Source organism: Ovis canadensis, chromosome 10, assembly GCF_042477335.2.
Source record: "Ovis canadensis isolate MfBH-ARS-UI-01 breed Bighorn chromosome 10, ARS-UI_OviCan_v2, whole genome shotgun sequence".
NCBI lineage: Eukaryota > Metazoa > Chordata > Mammalia > Artiodactyla > Bovidae > Ovis > Ovis canadensis.
The window spans coordinates 34056924-34081073 of record NC_091254.1 but is presented as its reverse complement, the minus strand read 5'-3'; the positions used below and the strand labels follow the sequence as shown (position 1 = coordinate 34081073).

Genomic DNA, 24150 nt, shown 5'->3' with positions numbered 1-24150 from the left:
CAAGGCTGTATATTGTAACCCTGCTTATTTAACTTATATGCAGAGAACATCATGAGAAATGCCAGACTGGATGAAGCACAAGCTGGAATCAAGATTGCCAGGAGAAATGTTAATAACTTCAGCTATGCAGATACCACCACCCTTACGGCAGAAAGCAAAGAAGAACTAAAGAGCTTCTTGATGAAAGTGAAAGAGGAGAGTGAAAAAGTTGGCTTAAAACTCAACATTCAGAAAACTGAATCATGGCATCTGGTCCCATCACTTCTTGGCAAATAGATGGGGAAACAGTGGAAACAGTGAGAGACTTTATTTTGGGGGGCTCCAAAATCACTGTAGATGGTAATGGCAGCCATGAAACTAAAAGATGCTTACTCCTTGGAAAAAAAGTTATGACCAACCTAAACAGCATATTAAAAAGCAGAGAAAATACTTTGCCAACAAAGGTCGGTCTAGTCAAAGCTATGATTTTTCCAGTAGTCATGTATGGATGTGAGAGTTGGACTATAAAGAAAGCTGAGTGCCGAAGAATTGATGCTTTTGAACTGTGGTGTTGGAGGAGACTCGTGAGAGTCCCCTGGACTGCAAGGCGATCCAACCAGTCCATCCTAAAGGAAATTAGTCCTGAATGTTCATTCATTGGAAGGACTGATGCTGAAGCTGAAACTCCAGTACTTTGGCCATCTGATGTGAAGAACTGACTCATCTGAAAAGACCCTGATGCTGGAAAGATTGTGGGTGGGAGGAGAAGGGGACAACAGAGGATGAGATGGTTGGATGGCATCACCGACTCAATGTACAGGAGTTTGAGCAAGCTCTAGGAGTTGGTGATAGACAAGGAAGCCTGGCGTGCTTCAGTCCATAGGGTTGTAAAGAGTCGGACACAACTGACCAACTGAACTGAGCTAAACTGAACTGATGCTGAGGGGTTTGGGGGAAGAAGCACAGTTTTGGACTTTCAGGTCACAGAAATCAAAATCACCCCAACCCAATGAGTACACAGAAATTTTAGGGCCAGAGAGGAAGTCGACTCTCTATAAGCATATAATTGAATGATACAGTTCAGTAGAATAGATTCACAGCTAGCTATAAACAAGCATAATCCAAGTGTTAATTAATCACTTGTTATCAACCTGGAAGAATGTCTCTAACAGAGTACTACAGGCCTCTGTCCTTAAATCTGTTCTTTGATTTACAGGAAAAGTTAGCAAGCCATTTATCAGATCTACAGATGACCCAGAAATGAGCAGAATAACTAATATGTTAAAATACAGAATCAATATTCAATTGTATCACAACTAGTGAAATGTCAAGCTAAAACAAACTTAAGACTTACTGTAAAGACCCTTTCAGTTCCTAAAAAGTAAATTTCAAAATTGAAGAATATTACCAGAAGTTCAGTTTGAATAATCTAAAAATTCTAACTAACCAGAAGGTTTTTTTTAATGCAGTTAATATGACATGCCTACTCGAAAAAAGTAGGGGTGGGAGATTCTGAGACTGCATTAATAAATAAATTCACAAAAGCCCAGATCACAAGATAAAATAATCCCACTCTGTCTTCATTGAGCATATCCTCAAGCAGGTTGCAATACTCATTTTGTGCAATGGTATGATTTTAAAGAACGTAACAACACTTACATATGGCCCACCACTACAAGGCTTATAGTGCAAAGCCAGAACTAAGACCCAGTTATACCTAGACCACCAATTTTCCCCACTATATTATAGCTCTTGCAAGCCACATTTGGTATTATTCTATCTAGGATTGGGCTAACCTGGTGACTCAGTGGTAAAGAACTTACCTGCCAATGCAGAAGTGCCAGAGACACAGGTTCGATTCCTGGGTTGGGAAGATCCCCTGGAAAAGGAAATGGCAACTTATCCCATATTCTTGCCTGGGAAATTTCATGGACAGAGAAGCCTGGTGGGCTACAGTCCATGGCGTCACAAAAGAGTCAGGCATGACTGAAGCAACTGAGTTGTTGTATCTAGGATTAGAATGTGTTCAAGAACATAATTTGTATTCACAAATTTTCTCCAGCAATTTGACCCATATAGAAAAGAATGGCTTTGGAGAATCCAAATAGGATTTAAGAATGCAGTAAATGGCAACCCACTCCAGTATTCTTGCCTGGAAAATCCCATGGACGGCGGAATGTGATAGGCTACAGTCCGTGGGGTCACAAAGAGTCGGACCCGACTGAGCGACCTCACTTTCATTTTCAACTTATGTAATACTCATATAATCAGTTTGCAAGGCATTTATAGAATTCAACCATGTGCTTGGCATCATGGGGTGGGGCCTGGGGGTGCTGACACTACTTAATAAGACCACTCTTCCCGCTCTTGTCATTCACAGTTCGATGAGGAGACAACAGTGTTGATCATTGAATTCTTATTATCTGTCATAACATATCAGTAGTTGTAACCAGAAGGTACCTACTATGGTCTGAATGTCTGTGTTCCCACCCCAAAAATTCTTATGTTGACAACCTAATACCCATGGTGACAGTATTAGGAGGTGAGACCTTGGGGAGGTGATTGCATTGGGCATAGGGGTTGGGGGGAGACCTCACAACTGGGATTAGCACCCTTTAAAAGAGGCCCCAGAGACCTAGCTCACCCCCTCCCCTATGTGAAGACACAAAATTTCTGTGACCTGGGCCCTCCTCAGCCATGTTACCATCATGATCTCAGACTTTCAGCTTCCAGAACCATGAGAAAATTTCGTTGTTTGTAAGCCACACAGTTTGTGACATTTTGTTATAGCAGCCTAAACAGACTAAGCAGCAGTAAAATGACAGCAGGTATTGAGTCTAAGAGAGCCAAAGAGGCTTCAGAGAGGAAGGGATATCCTACTTATCTTTATATCAGACCCCAGAGGGGTTCCTGTGTTATGTCAGCAAACTAGCTCCGCACTGTTGTGGAAAGAACGTGAAAAGGAGGCAAGCCTTGCTGAGGTGAACTTACAACATGACCCAAGCAGTTACCAAACAGGATACAAAGAGGGTAGAACCATATGTAAGAATGACAGAATCATTTAAAATAAATCTCACATGACAAAAGGATAAAGTCAAGGCTCGACTTCAGCATCCACCCTACAAAGTTCTTCAGACATGAAGACCCCAGAAATGCACTGACAACACCTCATACTGGGGAAAGAAATGTGAGGAAAAGCGTACCTTTCACTTCCATTTTCGTTTTCTCTCAAAAACCGTCTAGTTATGCCTCCAAGCACTGTCTCCACCAGAATAAACTCCCCTCAAACTGGCTGGCTTTGGTCCATTGTTGTCTTATTCTTTTTCAGATACAAATGTCACCGGGGTACTTTACCCACTGAGGTTCCCAGGAAAAGATAAGATAGAATTAACTTCCACTTGCCTATAGGGTACTGAGTGTAGAGGTCTTGTACCCAGCACTTCAGACCAGAGTTGCTAGTGCAAGAAGGCTGTGCCCACACCTCAGCTGGGCCGTTGCAAGCTGCACAGGACCCCACGATTCAAGATGGCGGCAGCGGCCGTGTACAGAGATGGTGACCGCGCGACGCAAAGGGCGGCGGCAGCCGCGTACAGACGCGTCGACTGGACCTGGAGCGGCAGCGGCACAGCTGCCCTGCTGCACGCAGTCCCACAGAAAGTTCGCTTCCTCCGCCTGCTGACGGGACCCTATAAGGCAGCCCTGTCCATGGGAAGGGCGTGTGCTCTTGAGTGCAAGGTTGCACCTCTCCATTCTTTGACCAAATAAGCTTTTCTCGCTTCTAAGCAGAATACTGTCTCATTCAATTGCCTCGAGTCACACCGAGTAGAAGGACTCTTGTTGGGGCCAAACTCGGGAGGGTAGGTAACACTGAAGCAGTACTTTTTATCTTTTAAACAGACTACGTGCTGCGTGCTTGCGAAGTCTTTTCAGTCACGTCCGACTCTTCAGTCGTGTCCGACTCTTTGCGCCGCTATGGACTGTAGCCCGCCGGGCTTCTCTGTCCATGGGATTCTCCAGGCAAGAATACTGGAGTGGGTTGCCGTGCCCTCCTCCAGAGAATCTTCCTGACACAGGAATCGAACCCACATCTGTGATGCCTCCTGCCGTGGTGGCATGTTCCTTACCACTGAGCTATCTGGGAAGACCAAACAGACTACATCTTGCTGAAATTTTCCCTGTGCTGTCAAAATGACTCCCACTATATTTCAAAAGGAATATTACGTGAAGTGCACTGTTTGTTCTAGGGTATTTTCTCTTACCGGGCTTCCCAGGTGGCACTAGTGGTCAAGAATCCGTCTGCCAATGCAGGGGACACAAGAGGTAGGGGTTCCATTCTGGGTCGGGAAGACCCCTGGAGAAGGTAATGGCAACCTACTCCAGTATTCTTGCCTCGGTAAATTCCATGGACAGAGGAGCCTGGTGGCTACAGTCCATGGGGTCACAAAGAGTCAGACATGAGTGACTGAGCACATTCCTTCTCTCTTATGTGTGCGGAACTGTGAAGTACCCATGTTTAACTGCTTGAGAGCATCATCAGGAGGTTCTTGCTTGGAAGGTACTGCTTACTGCTGGTTAGGAAGAGGGTTTTTTATTTTGGAGGCTCTTGTTTTCTTGTGTAGGGTCTGACATGTGGCGGTTAGAGAGGGCTACACATTGACATTAACCAGATAACTTCAGAATACTCAGTGTTTGACCTGCAAGTTCAGCCTAGTTCAGCCCTCTGGTGCCTCCTGCCTGGGCATGAGAGGGGCAATCACATTGAGAGTCTCTCCCCTCACTTCCCTTGTGGCTGGGCTTCCTTTGTGGCTCAGCTGGTAAAGAATCCATCTGCAATGCAAGAGACCTGGATTCGATCCCTGGGTTGGGAAAATTCCCTGGAGAAGGGAAAGGCTACCCACTCCAGTATTCTGACCTGGAGAATTCCATGGACTGTATAGTCCATGGGGTCACAAAGAGTTGGACACAACTGAGCAACTTTCACTTCACTTTCACCCCTCACTTCTTTTCCTATTATAGTATTAGTATCCTTCCTCTTCTTCTGTGAAATGTTCCTCAAACCCTGCTCTGAAACTAGTTTTTCTTTCTGTCAAGTTCCCATTTCACTCAGCTATTACAGCCCTTATCTCATTCATTTGTCTATTACAGTTAGATGTTTCTACATCTGTCTCCATCACTTCTTAGGAGTAAGAACTGTTATAATTCATCTCTGATTTTTTTCTCTGTTGGCATGGAACACTATGCTTTACAGTTAGTAACTCTTTGGTAGGTTGAATTCTATTAACTTCCATCTTTGCATGAAACAGACAATCTGATCAGTTTATTTTCAGCAACATGTAAACAGACTGCTTTAACTTTCCACTAAACTTCGTCCTTAAATTTTCAGTGTCATGCATTAAGTTCTTGTATATGTGCTATCAGTCTAAGATTACAGGGTGACTAAAAGTGTAGCCCACACATTAGTGCAGCTCACGCTTCTGTCCTAGGTCATCCCAGACAGCTTCTTTTCTCATTTTTCACTCAGTGATCTTACATATGTCCACAACATCAGCTACCGCTCAGAGACCAGTGACTCCCAAATCTCACACCTCTGGCCCTCAATCTTCAAAACTATACCTCTAATTATCCATCCACATAGTCATCTGAATGTCTCATAGATAACTCAAATTCAGTGTGACAATCATTCCATTAAAAAATCACACCAGTTTCTTGGGGCCAGCAGATGATAACTACCATGTGTGGTCTGAAGGATGCTAAAAGCCTCTACACTTCGCCTAACATTTCTACTATAAGAGCTATTCCTTTGGATCAAGGTATGAGATTCTCATGGATCTCCACTGAAAGCAATATAGTATATAAATTAATGCAATCATTTTGCCATGACTCCCCTTATTTGTGACGCAAGGAAAGAACAAATTCTCATGACCTTATTCTACCTTCTAATGAGATAAGACTGATGGCAAGCTATAAAAGAGAAAACAACATGTGTTTGGTCCCATATTTTGTTTAAACCTAGAGAGGGCCCATTTTATTTCCTTGGTAAATTTATAATTGATGAGTTTGAACTGTGATGTTGGAGAAGACTCTTGAGAGTCCCTTGGACTTCAAGGAGATCAAACCAGTCCATCCTAAAGGAAATCAGTCCTGAATATTCATTGGAAGGACTGATGCTGAAGCTGAAACTCCAATACTTTGGCCATCTGATGTGAAGAACTGACTCATCTGAAAAGACCGTGATGCTGGAAAGATTGGGGGTGGGAGGAGAAGGGGACAACAGAGGATGAGATGGTTGGATGGCATCACCAACACGATGAACATGAGTTTGAGCAAGCTTTGGGAGTTGGTGATGGACAGGGAAGCCTGGTGTGCTGCAGTCCATGGGGTCGCAAAGAGTCGGACACAACGGAGAAACTGAGCTGAACTGAAATTTATAAGATGACTTTACCAATGGCACAAACAATAAAGAATCCACCTGCAATGCAGGAGATGCAGGTTCTGTCCCTGGGTGGGGAAGATCCCCTGAAAGAGGAAATGGCAACCCACTCTAGTATTCTTGCCTGGAAAATCCCATGGACAGAGAAACCTGGGGGAATACAGTTCATTGGGTCACCAAGAGTCAGACACAACTGAAGTGACTTAGCACACACACGTGATCTAAGACCTTTGTACATGTGGGGTGTGGTCTTACCTCCCAGCCTGTGATTTCACCATGGATCCCCAGGAGTTTGCCCTGGAGGCTTGAGGTAGGCAGGTATCTGACCAGGCCACACTGAGTGCTCAGGGTTAATGTGTCCTCAGGCCAGCTTCCAGCTATAGCCTCATGAAAGAACTATAGAAGGGTATTCCAGGCTGACAGTGGTGTCCAAGCCTTTGCTGGTCAAGTTCCCTCCTATTTTGAGTGGAGAGAAAACCCTCACACAAGTGGCAGCTTTGATCTTCCAGATCCCCGAAGGTCATTTCTTCTCTCCACTTTCCCCTACCCTGGTTGGGACTGAATAATATATGCAGATGTGTAACTCAAAGCTATTGGGGAAAAAGTCAATGTCTATAAATAAAACCATATTTATCCTTGATTGTCATGAAGTTATACTCTCATAAAATAAACATTTTGTACCTAAAGACATATAGTTAAATAATATGACAAACCATTTGAAACTGTATACTTAAACAAAACATCTTGACAAAACATGAATAATGATCAAAAAAAAAAAAAAAACGCTGGCACCATTCAAGTATATCAAACCATTCTTAGATAAAGTCCACAGAACAGACAGTGAATATTGGTTAATAAACTTTTAATGTCAGTCTTCATCTCATCCTAACAAAAACAGGCTCATTTCAAGCTCTAAACATAGCTGTCAGTGTTCCTTCTGGGGAATGTTTGATTTATACAATAGGTAGATCTAAATTGTGTGTTTCATAGCTCACATTAGGGCTCTTACAGTTCTGCATGTGTTTATTTAGCAACTTTTGTCCATTTTTCATGGAGAAATTTGTACCATTGTGCACACAGCTTAAATAGTTATTGCCTTAATTATGGCTAAGAATGAGGAGGGCAAAACTTTTCCCAGAACGAGATTTTTTTTTTTTTAATGCAAGATCATTCAGGCTGTCCTAATTTTGTAATATCTTTCAGCAGCTGTAGGTTTTTGTTTTTTTTTTTTTTCAGTTTTAAACCATTCGGTGGAAAACACTAATTGCTAACGTATTTTCAATCCACAACTGCCTGTGCTTACAGTCCTCTTTTGCAACTGTTGTTCATGACCAAGCCTCACACCTCAGTATCCTCTACCCACCCCTGCTAATAAATAAAGCAAATTTTTTAAAATTTAATAAGAAACAAATTGAAAAAAGAACTATTAGGAAGCTTTCATTGTTTGTTTCAAACCCTGGTTATAATCGAAAGGTTAACCTAAATTCTCAGGCCACAAGCTGATGGGAAAAGAAAGGTGATGAAAGGCATGTGTTTTATGTACTGTTATTTGGAATGTTTAAAGCCTGAGAGCACTAAATGGGGAATTCGGTACTCATCTGCCCATCAGGACTGAGGATCCAGTCTTGAGGCATTAATCAGGGAGGGCTGTGGAAGTGAACCTTATTACCTTACTCAAATAGAAATCCCTTTGAAGGCAATAAAGACATGCCAGGCACAGAATCTTTACAGAAGTGTGGGCTACAGAAGCATCTGGGAACCAAACAATTGCACCTCTCTCCAGATGTGCCAAATAACCATTTTCTTTAGAAAAAGAAATTTCTAATCTCGTTGCTTTTCTTCCACCACTCTGCCCCCTTCCAAGACAAAACGCCTACCAAGCTTCCTCTGTTAAAACTTGAGGACAAAAGTGGGAGTCATCTGGACTGATAAACTATCAGGCTTAAATCGCTTTCAGAGAAAATCTTCTTACTCCTTTGCTCTAGGGGGACTCTTATCTAGACTTTTCAGGAATTCATTCTGATTAAAGGGTGATTGAAGCAAGATAAATCTATGGAAGGCTGCATAGTTTTCTATCACCACAAAGATAATGGTGAAAAAATATCTGAGCATGTTATAAATCAACTAGAATAAATTAATGGTTCCTCTGACATGCTCAAAATAAACGTGTCCTTGTCATAAATGTAATTAAATAATTCAATGGAAAAGTTAAATGCTGAAACAATTACCCACATGGTTTAAAGCATTATGAAAATATTATGGAAAAGAGAAATGGGAACTGTTATTAATAGAACATGGGGATTTTCATGTCTTTAGCCTTTTTTCCCGCTCCTTCTCTCTTAATGAAAGGAAAGACCCAATAATATTTATGCAGTACTTTATATGTGCCACTAAGTATATTCATGTTCATCATCTCTGTTGATTATCATAACAGCCTTGCAAGTTCATCTGACAGATAAGGTAAAGTAACTGAAGCTTGAAGATTACAGGTAACTTGCCCCAAACCACATAGCCAACCAGTAGATGAGTTAGCAATCCAGCTAAAGTTCGTGCAACCACAAAATACCAAACTCTTTCACTTCTATCACTCAGCGTCTCACCCCAGCCCTCCATTCCACACTGTCTCTTTGCAGAAGCCAAAGACTTCAGCTCTCACCACTTCCATGCTGCTCTGTCCACTGCTCAGCCTACAGCAGTCAGGACACGTAGATTCCTCTTCCTGGCCCAGTGACTATACCCTTGACTTTTATTAAATGTGTCATCTGTAGGCAGAAAATATGAAAACTAATAGTTAAAAGAAAACAAGGGCAACTAATGCATTTGTGGTTCTCTCTCAGAGCCTACAGAAATCTGCCTATTAATATAAGTCCCTAGTGGTGAGAAGGTACTGGGAGGGCAGCCAACAGTAAGTGGGAGTGGGTGTGGGAAAACTGCAAAAGAAAGAAGGAAAGTTGCTAAAAATGACTGGCCATATGTAGCGAATTATAAATTCTCTGGCTGCAAAAATAATTTCTGCAAGTCCAGGGCCTCTTAAGGGAGCACACCTCGGACACACGGCAAGAGCTAGTGAGTAGAACTAGTGGATGTCCAGAAAGAGCCACCCAACTATACTAAGATAGGCACCTTTTCAATGACCCATGTGGCTGAGAACAGCGGAGGATCTGGAGACTGAGAGCCTGGTGTTAACAGATAATAAAGACACTGTCTCAGGGCCATTGCCCAATCCCAGCTCAGCTTCAGCCTATGAAAAAAGCCGACACCCTAACATAATTCAAATTTTGGAGGTTTCTGGAAATGCACAAAAATATTTCATTAACCTTTCACTTAGCCTCACGGTCATCAAGGAGCACAGACCTAGTGAAGGGAATATCTGCATTCTGAGTAATAAGGAGCAACTTATGCAAGAACATGCAGTTGGTACCTCTCCCCTAAGAACGCTTTCTGCAAAGTAAAAGCCAAGGATGATTTGGGTGGCTCGAAAATCTCTTATCCACAAACTACTTCCTCCATTCTCCTAAACAGCCTGAAATTCCCATATCACATTCTCCTTTGGAATAAAACTCTCAAAAGATCCCTTTGAAGATATAAATGTTATCTTGGAAAAGTAAACCAAAGTACTAATGCCATCTATAAACACCACAAGTCAAAAAGTTTTATTAGAATGGCTCACATACTAAGCAGGGGAGAGACACAGGAATGAGAGTAAACGACACCACCGCTGCCCCAAGAGGAAATCAAGTTGGGTTGGTTTAGTGGCTAAGTCATGTCCGACTCTGCGACCCTGTGGACTGTAGCCTGCGAGACTCCTCTGTCCGTGGAATTCTCTTGGTAAGACTACTGGTGTGGGTTGCCATTTCCTTCTCCAGGGGATCATCCTGATCCAGGGATCGAACCCAGGTCTCCTACATTGCAGGCAGATTCTGTACTGACTGAGCTCCAGGGGACCATGTTGTCTTGGTACCAGTTTTATTGAGATATAATTCACATACCATATAATTCAGTCATCTAAATTGTACAATTCAATGATTTTTAACATATTCACAAAGTTGTGCAACCATCACCACAACCAACTTTAGAATATTTTTATCACCCCCCCCCAAAAAAAAACCATGTACCTTTCAACTATCACCGTCTTATTCTCCCATTCCCTCCCCAGCCATAAGCAACCAGTAATCTACTTTCTGTCTTCATAGATTAGAAAATTCTGGATATTTCATACAAATGAAACCATAAAATATGTGGTCTTTTGTGTCTGGCTTCTTTCACTTCACACAATGTTTTCAGGATTCATCCATGTTGTAGCATGTGTCAGTACTTCATTTTTTTTTCTTTTTTATTGAAGTATAGTTGACATATTTTAGCCCTTGGCTTTTTTCTGTATTTATCTATTTTAGATTTTTTGTGTGTGGTTTGAAGTTCATGTACAACATATCAGTTCAGTTCAGTTCGTTTCAGTCGGTCAGTCGTGTCTGACTCTTTGGACCCCATGAATCGCAGCACACCAGGCCTCTCTGTCCATCACCAACTCCCGGAGTTCACTCAAACTCATGTCCATCGAGTCAGCGATGCCATCAAGCCATCTCATCCTCTGTCGTCCCCTTTCTCCTCCTGCCCGCAATCCCTCCCAGCATCAGAGTCTTTTCCAATGAGTCAACTCTTCTGATAAAGTGGCCAAAGTAATGGAGTTTCAGCTTTAGCATCATTCCTTCCAAAGAACACCCAGGACTGATCTCCTTCAGAATGGACTGGTTGGATATCCTTGCAGTCCAAGGGACTCTCAAGGGTCTTCTCCAACACCACAGTTCAAAAGCATCAATTGGAGAAGGAAACAGCAACCCACTCCAGTACTCTTGCCTGGAGATTCCCACGGATGGAGAAGGATCCTGGTAGGCTGCATCCATGGGGTCGCAAAGAGTTGGACACGACTGAGCGGCTTCACTTTCACTTTCACAGCCTTCTTCAGTCCAACTTTCACATCCATACATGACCACTGGAAAAACCATAGCCTTGACTAGATGAACCTTTGTTGGCAAAGTAATGTCTCTGCTTTTGAATATCCTATCTAGGTTGGTCATAACTTTCCTTCCAAGGAGTAAGCGGCTTTTAATTTCATGGCTGCAGTCACCATCTGCAGTGATTTTGGAGCCCAAAAAAATAAAGTTTGACACTGTTTCCACTGTTTCCCTATCTATTTCCCATGAAGTGATGGGACCAGATGCCATGATCTTAGTTTTCTGAATGTTGAGCTTTAAGCCAACTTTTTCATCCTCCTCTTTCACTTTCATCAAGAGGCTTTTTAGTTCCTCTTCACTTTCTGCCATAAGGGTGGTGTCATCTGCATAGCTGAGGTTATTGATATTTCTCACAGAAATCTTGATTCCAGCCTGTGCTTCATCCAGCCCAGTGTTTCTCATGAGGTTCTCTGCATAGAAATTAAATAAGCAGGGTGACAATATACAGCTTTGACATACTCCTTTTCCTATTTGGAGCCAGTCTGTTGTTCCATGACCAGTTCTAACTGTTGCTTCCTGACCTGCATACAGGTTTCTCAAGAGGCAGGTCAGGTGGTCTGGCATTCCCATCTCTTTCAGAATTTTCCACAGTTTATTGTGATCCACACAGTCAAAGGCTTTGGCATAGTCAATAAAGCCGAAATAGATGGTTTTCTGGAACTCTCTTGCTTTTTCCATGATCCAGCGGATGTTAGCAATTTGATCTCTGGTTCCTCTGCCTTTTCTAAAACCAGCTCGAACATCAGGGAGTTCACGGTTCACATATTGCTGAAGCCTGGCTTGGAGAATTTTGAGCATTACTTTACTGGTGTGTGAGATGAGTGCAATTGTGTGGTAGTTTGAGCATTCTTTGTCATTGCCTTTCTTTGGGATTGGAATGAAAACTGACCTTTTCCAGTCCTGTGGCCACTGCTGAGTTTTCCAAATTTGCTGGTGTATTGAGTGCACCACTTTCACAGCATCATCTTTCAGGATTTGAAATAGCTCAATGGAATTCTATCACCTCCACTAGCTTTGTTCATAGTAATGCTTTCTAAGTCCCACTTGACTTCACATTCCAGGATGTCTGGCTCTAGGTGAGTGATCACACCATCATGAATTTCTTGGTCGTGAAGCTCTTTTTTGTACAGTTCTTCTGTGCATTCTTGCCATCTCTTCTTAATATCTTCTGCTTCTGTTAGGTCCATACCATTTCTGTCCTTTATCTAGCCCATCTTTGCATGAAATGTTCCCTTGGTATCTCTAATTTTCTTGAAGAATTCTCTAGTCTTTCCCATTCTGTTGTTTTCCTCTATTTCTTTGCATTGGTCGCTGAGGAAGGCTTTCTTATCTCTTCTTGCTGTTCTTTGGAACTCTGCATTCAGCTGCTTATATCTTTCCTTTTCTCCTTTGCTTTTCGCTTCTCTTCTTTTCACAGCTATTTGTAAGGCCATGTTTACATATTATATATATAATTATAAAATTATTTTAAATTGATAATCTCTTAAATCTGAATGATTTAAATAATCCTGCATTTTTATGCACTCCCTCCATGTTTACTATGTTTAACATCATAATTTACATATTTTTGCTTTATGTATCTCTTAATCATTTACTATAGATAAAGATGATTTTACTACTTCTGGCTTTTAATCCTTCTATTAGCTTTATAAATGGGTGCTCTACTACCTTTATTGTATGTTTCCTTTACCAATGAGATTTTTTCTTTTGTACTTTTCATATTTCTAGTTATGGTCTTTTTTGCTTAGAGAAGTCCCTTTAACATTTGTTGTAAAGCAGTACCCCTAAAGGGTACTGAACTCTTTTAGCTTTTGCTTGTCTGTAAAACTCTTTATATCTCCTTCAAATATGAACAACAGCCTTGACTGGTAGAATATTCTTGGTTGTAGGGTTTTGGTTTTGTTTTTGTTTTATCACTTTAAACCTTCTGGCCCATAAGCTATCTGCTGAAAAGTCACCTGATAGTCTTCTGGGAGTTCCTTGTATGTAATTAGTTGCTTTTCTCTTCCTGCTTTTAAGACTCTTTGTCTTTAATTTTTGCCATTTTAATTATAATGTGTCTTGGTGTGATCCTTCTCAGGTTCTTCTTGTTTGGAACTGTCTCTGCTTCCTGGACCTGGATGTCTGTTTTCTTTCCCAGTTAGGGAAGTTTTCAGTTACTTTTTCTTCAAATAAGTTCTCTGCCCCTCTCTCTTTCTCTTCTCCTTCTGGGACTCCTATAATGCAAGTGTTAGTATACCTGATGTTGATGAGGTCTCTTAAACTATCTTCATTTTTAAAAATTCTTTGTCTTTTTTTCTGCTCAGCTTCAGTGATTTCCCCGACCCTGTCTTCCAGTTTGCAGATCAGTTCCTCTACATCATCTACTCTACTGCTGATTCCCTCCAGTATATTGAGTTATTGTATTTTTTAGCTTTATTTGGTCCTTCCCTATATTTTCTAACTCTTTGTTAAACTTCTTACTGTATTCATTCATTCTTTTCCCAAGTACATTGAACATCTTTACAAACACATCGAATTCTTTATCAGAGAGATCGCTTATCTCCACTTCACTTAGTTCTTCTTCTTAGTTCTTCTTTTGTCTCTTTATTTGAAACATTATCTTTGCTCCTCATTTTGTTCAGTTCCCTGTTTATTTCTGTGTATCAGAAATATGTGTTAGGTAGGTTGGTTACATTTCTCATCTGGAGAAGTAGCCTTATGTAGAAGATGTCCTCTGGGACCCAGTAGCATACTCTCTCTTGGTCAACAGAGCCATATTCTCTACGAGTGAGCTATATAGGACCCTCTGTTGTGGTGCAGCTGATGACTATGAGCGTGCTGGTAGGCAGGACTGACCCTCAGACAATTAGCTGCCCAGCCCTGCTACCCCTGGTGTCTGCCAGCCTCTTGGTAGGTGAGACTGTGTCCTGGGGTGGCTGACTGCATGGCCTGAGGGGTCCCAGGCTGGTGCTGCCCCACTCGTGGGCAGAACTAGGTCCTGAAGTGGCTGCCAACCATATTTCTCTACATGCAAACATGCTACCTACTATGTAGCATAGTGGAAAGCACACTGGGATGGGAAGTGGGGGCTCTGGGTCCTGGTGGTGACCTGTCCCTACTGGCAGAGCTCTGAGGCCCTCAGGGCCTGTGCAGTGAGGGATGCTGAGTGGGGAGCTCTCTGAGGACCACTCCAGATAACTGGTTCTACATCTGGAAGGATTTACTAAAGGGCATTTTGTCATCTTTCTCCTTCCTCTCCAGAAATCTTTTTCATCTAAAGTGCATGTCTACTGACATATGTAAAATAGATAGCCAATGGGAATTTGCTGTATGACTCAGGGAACTCAAACCAGGGCTCTGTGACAACCTAGAGGGGTGGGATGGGGTGGGAGGGAGGTTCATGAGGGAGGGGACATATGTATACCTATGGCTGATCATGTTGATGTACGGCAGAGACCAACACAATATTGTGATTATCCTTCAATTAAAATTTTTTAAGATTTTAAATCAATAAAAAATGAAGCATGTGTCTAAAATGCAAAGCAGAGACAAGAGGTGATGACACATTTTGCATCAGAAAATACTGTGAAAAGAGAGCTGAACAGACGTTGGGGGCATCATGAAATGTGGAGCCACTTTCTGACTTGAAATCATTCACAAACAGATCTGACTGACCACAACAAAAGGTCTCATCTCTTTGAACCTACAACTATCTCCTTTCCTCCCCCTCTTTGTAATTATCAGCCCAAGTATAAGTTGATTGCGGTTGTACTGCTGCATGGGAATGTGGTTGATCAGCCTGTCAATGAATGAGCTTGGGTAGCTTTTCCCACACCAGACAAGATGCTGAAAATGCTGAACAGCCAGAACAGGCTCACAGTTAACATCACAGACACAGGCTGGCCTGCCTTACAGGTGTGTCCCAGCTGGGCGTCAGCTATGCCTTGCTTCCACTCACTCCTGTTCAGAAGGAAGGAGACACAGTGATGCAATCGGGTGATACTGGGTCTGTGATTCTTGGCCCTGATGAGCCCAGCACTTCCTAGTGACAGGATCCACTTGTAAAGTGCTGTAATCAGCAAGTGGGCAGCTTAAATAGGAGACCAAAGACTTTTTAAATAGATGGCCTGCGGGGACTTCCCTGGTGGTCCAGTGCCTGAGACTCTACACTCCAATGCAGGTGGCTCAGATCTTGGTCAGAGAACTAGATCCTTCATGCCGCAACCAACAGTTTGCATGTAATAACTAAGACCTGGTACAGCCAAATAAGTAATTTTTTTAAAAAAGATCCTTTAAAATAAATAAATACGGCCTGTACCTAGCTATCTATTTACCTATCCATTCATCCATCCTCTCTCTAGTACTAAAATATTATTATTTCAAATTATTAAAATAATAATAAGTGCCCACAAAACAAACAAAAGCTAGATTCATTAACAATATTCTCTCTGTAACTACACAGCTTCCCCATTCATCCCACTGTCTTCACCCACCTGAAATAACTGTCATTCTAAGTTCCATATTCAATACTCCCTTGTTTTCCTTTCATGTAGTTGCATTGCTTTATACTCTTCACAAAAATCATATTTCCATTTGGTTACTTTGGATACTATTATAAACACATCATGCTATTTGTTCTCTTTTGAGACTTTTCTAGCTAAACATTACAGTGCTAAGCTTCACCATATTGTTGCACTGAAGGCTATTTTTAAAGTGACCTCCATCTTATAATAAAAATTAACTCATTTGGGGAAAAAAAAATTTCAAGAAAGAAAATAAAACATATCATAACCCTGTATTTCTTTTGGTTTTTGCCTTTCCTACGTACATATATTTTTCCTCACAAAATAGGGATTGTGTTGCATAAACAGTAGACAATCAAGTAAATAGGTAAGTACAAATTTTGGTAAGTGCTGCTGCTGCTGCTGCTGCTGCTGCTGCTGCTAAGTCGCTTCAGTCGTGTCCGACTCTGTGCAACCCCATAGATGGCAGCCCACCAGGCTCTCCCGTCCCTGGGATTCTCCAGGCAAGAACACTGGAGCGGGTTGCCATTTCCTTCTCCAATGCATGAAAGTGAAATGTGAAAGTAAAGTCGCTCAGTCGTGTCCAACTTTTTGTGACCCCCACGGACTGTAGCCCACCAGGCTCCTCTGTCCATGGAATTCTCCAGGCAAGAATACTGGAGTGGGTTGCCATTTCCTTCTCCATTTCATTTCAAAGCAGTATTTTATTAAGACGTGTATGAAAGCTCTAAGCCCACTGGGAATGCGACTACACCGAGGTCGGTGCCAACCTAAAAAAGAAGGAGAAGAGAGGCTCCCATCGCCAAACCAACTGTGGCGGCAGGAACCAGGTAAGTGGCAACTTCCTGCAGGCTTGCCCTCTCACCCTTGTCATATTTTGTTGGAGGACTTTAAGCTGCCAGCCGGACACCCAGAGAATACTTTCTTCTGTGTAATAATAAGGGGATAGAAACCACTGAATTGTATACTTCTACAGGTGAATTTTATAACATGTATTATATCTCAACAAAGTTATCTTTCTATAATAGAGTCAAAGGACAGATGAGCAAACTAAGGTAGATAAGGAAACGTTCTAGTATACACTGTGCAGAAAGAGAGGTTGGAAAAGAATTTGGCAAGTCAATTTAATACTTGAAATATATGTGATTTGTTGGTATACACACTCTTCAGAGACCTTAACAACTTGCTTTAACAATGTGTTATGTTATACCATTTGTTGTTGGCATTATTTTAAAAACTGTCTTTTTTAAATATTTTAAGAATTCCCACACCAGAAGCCTAGAATACCATCTAGCAACATTTCATAAATAAATCATATTTGTAACCCGAGCAAACGGAAGAATAAACTATGTGAATTTTTCTCAGATTTTATCCTGATTTATTTCGATAAATCATTTCAGAATCAGATAAAGTTTGAGAAACTTATATTTTGATCAACTAAGAAATTAACAGGCATCTTATAATGTCAGTAAAATCACTTTTGCTACTATGTGGTGGTGGTTTAGTTGCTAAATCATGTCCAGCTCTTGAGACCCCATGGACTGTAGCCTGCCAAGCTCCTCTGCCCATATTTCCCAGGCAAGAATATTGGAGTGAGTGGCTACTTTCTTCTCCAGGTGATTTTCCCAACCCAGGGATCGAATCCATGTCTCCAGCACTGCAGGCAAATTCTTTACCGATTGAGCCACCAGGGTAGCCCCTTTGTACTATACATAAATATAACCAGGAGCCCTGTAGGGTTTATGTGAAGTACTCACCCCAGGATCTCTATGAAGTGAGTAATTTCATCATCATTTTACAGGTAAGGGCCCTAAGCCCTAGGAGGCAGACAGTTTGCCACAGTAAATCATTTGCAGCTAGAATGTCAGTACATTACTGCTGGTTTATAGGTGTCCACACAGTACAAGCTAGAGATTTAGTAAGTATCAAGTTCAATGAATCAATACACACAGCCCAGTTGGATAATTCAAGTTTATCGCCATCTGTAACCTGACCAAATGTATGCAGTTTGGCAGAAAAAGTACAGTTGGTGGAGGTCAGTACAGTCATGTTAGTCAAGGCTCTTTCCACTACAGGTATAAAAATCCCATTAATCCAGCACTTTTAAAAGGAAACTGTATTGGGATCCCATAATTAGAAAGTCCAGGGGCAATACTGAGATACAAATAATATCACTGGGAATCTGCCTCTATTCCTCCATCCCTCAGCCCTGCTTCTTTTGTGTGGACTCCTTTCTCAATCTGTCTCTTCCCAGGAGTAGCAAAGAGGACCATTTGGCAGCCCCCCAAAAAGACTGTACCTCTTCCTAGACAGCTCTAGCGAGAGCTCCAGAACAAGCTCAGACAGGGGGACTGACTCAGTCCCTCTGGGCCATTACTACAGCCAGGTGAATGGAGTTCTCTGATGGCCCAGGCCTGGGTCATGGGCCCACTTCTGGGTCCAGAGGTTGGAGTCAGCCGCATCAGAACCTCAGAGCCCGTGAATCATGAAGGAATGGTGACCACAGAGGTACTAGGCAGACAAACATGCTTCTACAATACGGACAGTGCTATTCATCTGAGATTGTAAGATGGTTAGTTTCAAGTCATAGCCAGAGGGCAAGTTTAGGGAAAGCCTGCAGGGGCCACCTTGGCTTTAAATTTAGATGAGCAAAGTCTGGGGTGGGATACATCTTGACTCCTCGTTTAGCATCTGTGTCAGCATATGTATGTGCTGGCACTCTGCGCCGGGTATCAGCACAACTCTGCTACAGCTTCCTGACATGGGATGCAAAGCTGTGAAATTCAGTGAAACAGACTAACATCTTGGAAGCATTCATATTCTTTTGATGTACATGTGAAAACACTAAGATGAAACATCTCTGGATATCTTTTTGGTAACGATGTCATATGAAGGACCAAGATTTATGCAGGCTTAAGAACTAGTTGATTGTCTTAACATTTTATATAGATTTCTCTGGGTTTTATATTATTTGTTTTCTTATTATATCACCAGCAATCTAAAGCCAAGAAAAATAAAATTCATGTCAACAATTATGTTTCTTTGAAAATACAGTTCAGAAAATAACTGTATTTAGAGTTGTAGCATATAATCCAGTATTTTGTGTAATACCCCTGTTATAAACAAGGTACCTTTGGAAATAAATATACTAGAAAATCAGAATATCTCCAGCTAGCACATGCAGTACCCATGCAGTGCCTCCACAGCTAGAATTTTCATGCTCACACAAGGAAAAATGTACTGCTATTCATCAGTGAACAGTGTAATACCATGACCGATTTGAATACCTAACCCCTCTAGTGAGAGAGAAGTCTGTGATGAGGGAGAAGGGTTCCACTTTGAGCCTAAGCTGTTTCTATGGCTAGAATTCAGAATGTGGGGGTCTTGTCTGAAGAGTAAGTGGAACAACTCAGCTAGAAGGCATCGATTTAGGGAACTGATATGAGAAATCAGTAGAAAATAACTCACTCTGAAGTGGAAACATTTGCATGAGCTTGGCCTTACATCAGTGCTCCTTCTTAGGCCCCAGCCCACATCCCCACCCCAACTCTGGTCTTAGCAGGCACAGCATGGTGTCAGCCTAGCAATAGAAAGCTGGGAGGGAGAAACACAAATAAAATCTCTGTGAAAGGGTTTCTGTTAAAAATGATAGACTGGTTCAAGAGGGAGGGGACATATTTATTCCTATGCCTGATTCATGTTGATGTATAGCAGAAACCATCACAATATTGTAAAGCAATTATCCCCCAATTAAAAATTAATTAATTAATTTAAAAATAATGATGGGCTGGACTCCCACTGTTCCATCCCCAAACTTTACCAAAATATCCATAAAAAGGCATAAGCCCTTAAAGATAGGTGTGAAGATGGGAGAGGTGATAACAGCAGCAAAATCTGGAAGCTATAAAGCTAATGAAAAAAATGTTAATGACATCACAGAACAAAGACAGCTGAATTCTAAACTGGCAATCTGGGGAAAGCCAGAAGCAACACAATTTATACCTCCAAATCCCTGAAAGGCTTGGGCATCTCTGGAAACAGGGACAAAGGACAAGCTAAAAGTAGGTTTCTTTAAAAGTCTTCAGATCCCCCAGGCTTCCTCAAGAGGACAAAGGTTTATTCTCTAGAAAGAGTCAAACACGTCTCTGGATGTCGAGGCAACAGGCACCAGTGAGGGTGGGTGTGCCGTACTGACAGAGGAAGACAAAGTAAGAGCAGGAAGATGCTGAGATTCCCAGGCTCTTCTCTCATTCAACTCCCTTAACTCTAGCAGTGAGGTTTATACCCTCTGGCAGGAGCTTGGAGCTGGAGGGCATAAGCCGGCCCAAGAGAGAAATACCTAAAGTTATTCACACCAGAAATTCACCCTATAAACAGCCCAGCCAGATCACCTTCAAGTGAGGCTCGCGCATGCACGCGTGCATACACACACACACACACACACACACACACACACACACAGGTTTCCAATCTGTTGCTGGTGCCCCACTTTTGCATACAAGTAGGCAATTAAAGAGATGAAATATTAGAGGAGAACTTCCATTATGAAAGACAAATGCAAAACAAACAGAAAGAAAAGCATACTCTGGGGGAAACAGAATATGGAGGGAAAAGAAAGCTTAAAAAATAATCTACCAGTAATAGGAGAGATACAAGAGACAATTGCACTTATTTTAAAAACTTGAATTTTTAATGTAGTCAAAGAACAAAATAAAGCCTTAGAAATTTTAAAAAATGTGGTAGCAGACATGAAAAACTCACTAAAAGGGCTAGAAGTTAAAATTCAAGAAATCTCCTGGAAAGTACAACTGAAAAACAAAGATGAAAAATAGGAAAGGGAACATAAGAAAAGGTATTTATCAATATAGCAATACATATAAATATTTAAATACTTCAGTATATAAAATACCAAATATATCACTGAACACATATGTAAATATACATATGAAAAATCTCTTCTGACTCCACACACCAAGAAATATGTGGGATGTGTATGCATGCATATATATATACACACACAGATATATAAATATGTATGCAAATATATATGCATATATATATAGATATGTATACAGATCTCCCTCAAATTATGATGGGGTTGTTCAGTCACTAAATTGTGTCCAACTCTTTGCAATCCCATGAACTGCATGATGGGGCTACATCCTAATAAACCTACCATAAGGTGAAAATATCATAAGTCAAATGGATTTAATATACCTAACCCACCAAACATCCAAGCTTAGCTGTGCTGTGCTTAGTCGGTCAGTCGTGTCCGACTCTTTGCAACCTCGTGGACTGTAGCCCTCCAGGCTTCTCTGTTCATGGGGATTCTCCAGGCAAGAATACTGGAGTGGGTTGCCATTTCCAGGGGCTTCCCTGGTGGCTCAGATGGTAAAGCGTCTGCCTGCAACGCGGAAGACAAGGGTTCAATCCCAATGCGGAAGACAAGGGTTCAATCCCTGGGTCAGGAAGATCCCCCGGAAAAGGAAATGGCAACCCACTCCAGTACTCTTGCCTGGGAAATTCCATGGACAGAGGAGACTGGTAGGCCACAGTCCATGAGGTCACAAAGAGTCAGACACGACTGAGCAACTTCACTTTCTTTCTTTCTTTGCCATTTCCTTCTCCAGGGGATCTTCCCAACCCAGGGATCAAACCCAGGTCTCCCACACTGCAGGCAGATTCTTCACCAGCTGAGCCACCAGGGAAGCCCCCAAGCTTAGCTAGCCTACGTTAGATGTGCTCAGAGCACTTATGTTAGCGAAGAGCTGGGCCAAATCATCTTACACAAAGCCTATATTATAATAAAGTGTTGAATATTTCATATAATTTATTGGATACTGTACTGAAAGTAAAAAACAGGATGATTGTACGGTTACAGGATGGCTGTATGTGTATCGGTTGTTTACACTCATGATCACGTGAGGACTGGGGGCTGTGGCTCACTGCCCCTGCCCAGCATCATGAGAGGATAGCAGACCACATATCAATAGCCAGGGAAAAGACCAAAATTCAAAAATTTCTACTGAATGCATATCAATTTCACACCCTAATAACATCAAAAAAGCATACGTTGACCCATTTCAAGTCAGGTATCATAGATCAAATCATTTACATATTGCTCTGTCCATGGGGATTCTCCAGGTAAGAATACTGAAGTGGGTTGCCATGCCCTCTTCCAGGGGATCTTCCCAACCCAGGGATCAAACCCAGGTCTCCTGCATTGCAGGCAGATTCTTTACCAGCTGAGCTACCAGGGGGCCCCTAGATACTGCAAGCACCACAGAAAATCATACAGTTTCTTCCTCTAAACAGCTAACCAAATATGCCTCACCAAATGGACATGACAGAGAGGGAAGAGAGAGGTACTACAAAGGATGTGATGATGAAAGCAACTGCTACCTAAGGACTGTCTTTGAATCCTCTGGAAATCTTGATGATGATGGCAGAGAAACTGAATAAGCAACAGAAATGGCTGGAGTAACCCTCTATTTGGTGACCACCCAGGGTCACAGTTTAGGGGTTGAATATGAACTTCAGGAGGGCAAGAATGCTGCCTACTTGGGAGTCTATACTGAGAGCATTTCCAGCCCCTGTGTCAAGGAAGCTGAAACTGCACCAGGCCACTCAGAAGATGAAAACATATAGTGAGGAGGTGGTTCCCCTCCACTCACACAGGGGTCAGGTGTTAATCACGGCACATAGCTTGAAAGGTTGAGAAATGTGTGTCAGTCTTATTCTCATGTCACTAGCGCAATTCCATGGAATTCTGCAGGAAGCACAGACCAGAATATGAGAGCAATCAAGGAAGGATAGCTCCTGGGTCTGCAGTGGTGAACCCCAACCTGAAGGATCAAAGTTCAAGGCACAGGCCATGTGAGCCTTCCACCCACTCATTCCTACCAGCACCATAGCAGGCATTTACACCCTGCAACTGTGGTTTAAATGAACATCAAGGGCAGACACTGCCGGGGGCCAGCGTGAGGAATTCCGCCCATGGCAAAGGTCATGAGGAAGGAGGCTTGGCATACGCAAAGGCGTGATCAAGCCTCAGGAAACCCCCTGTTCCCGAGCATCTAACCCCAAAACCAGAGTCTGTTTTATGCTCTCACCTACACCTCTGACTTTACGGGGGGCTCTCCCCCATAACCGTTTCTCTCGGAGAAGGAGTAAACGTGCAGCTCCAAGGCAATAAAAATTCTTGGGCGTGACAAGAGTGTTTCAGCTTACGGACTCCTCTGAAGGTTATCTAGCCCACCTGTATAGGTTTGTCCAGCCACATGTGATTGCTTGCAGCCTCCCAACCTGAGAGGCACAAGATGTTTTAGACTTACTAAAGGCAAATTATTTTGGGGAGTTAAAATTATTAGTATAGTTGGTTAGGAATTATATTGGTGAAGGGTCTCTTCATTTGTTGTGTCAATAATTGCTGCTAATTCCCTGCTCTGGGTGGGACAAGGATGTCTCAGGTCAAACCTCTCTGCTGACAGACTAGCTTGTGTGACAGGATTATCCTTACTGCCGCCACTAGGCACATGACTGTTTACTACCTCTCAACCATAAACAGCACAGAGAGTTTTGGAGTATTTTGAGAGTCTTAATTAGCGTAGGACTTTCTCTTCTTGTTGAGTCAATGATTGCCGCCAGGCCTCCATATCCTTAGGCACCTGGGAATATATTAATCAATGTATTTGGAATATAGCAAAGGAAATATGGTAGTTTTTGATGTTAGCAATACTAGACTTTTTGAGTTAATGGATTTTCTCTTTTGTAATAGATCACTGTACTTTGTTATATATCACTGTGTCCTTGCTGTGTAAGAATGTAACTTTATCATATCTTAAGACTAAATAGATCTTAAGGGGAGCATTGGTGAAAGGATTTTCATTTGTTGGGTTGATGTTTGCTGCTAAATCTCCATGTTCCCTACCCTTATAATGAATATAACTAGCATATAGGAAGAAATAAGTATTAACCTTTAAGCATATAGGAGAAATAAGTATTAACCTTTAAGACTAATCATGTTAACCTTGGGTTGAATAAATTCCTTTCTTGATTGTAACTCACTACACCCTCACCCTATAGGAATGTAACTTTATTTGGAGGGTGGTGCCTGGTTTAAGAAAAAACACCCTTGGAAGAAATAAGTTTTTTTTGGTTATCAGAAAGAAAGGATCATAAAATGTAAGCAGGTCTCACTCATGGCCAGAAGATGATGTAATAT

At 41.9% G+C, this 24150-nt stretch overlaps 1 protein-coding gene across 6 annotated transcripts in view; it reads right to left on the bottom strand.

The window, feature by feature from the left end:
- The window catches only part of LOC138446509 (uncharacterized), a 412831-nt gene that overhangs the window by 352779 nt on the left and 35902 nt on the right, over nucleotides 1-24150 (bottom strand). For 5 of the 6 annotated variants that reach the window (XM_069601425.1, XM_069601429.1, XM_069601431.1 and 2 more), the window contains one exon: nucleotides 1803-1858. The exons of the other annotated variant lie outside the window; for it this stretch is intronic. In XM_069601425.1, coding sequence (XP_069457526.1) covers nucleotides 1803-1858 — 56 coding nt within the window. The remainder of the gene's footprint in view (nucleotides 1-1802; nucleotides 1859-24150) is intronic. 6 annotated transcript variants of the gene reach the window in all.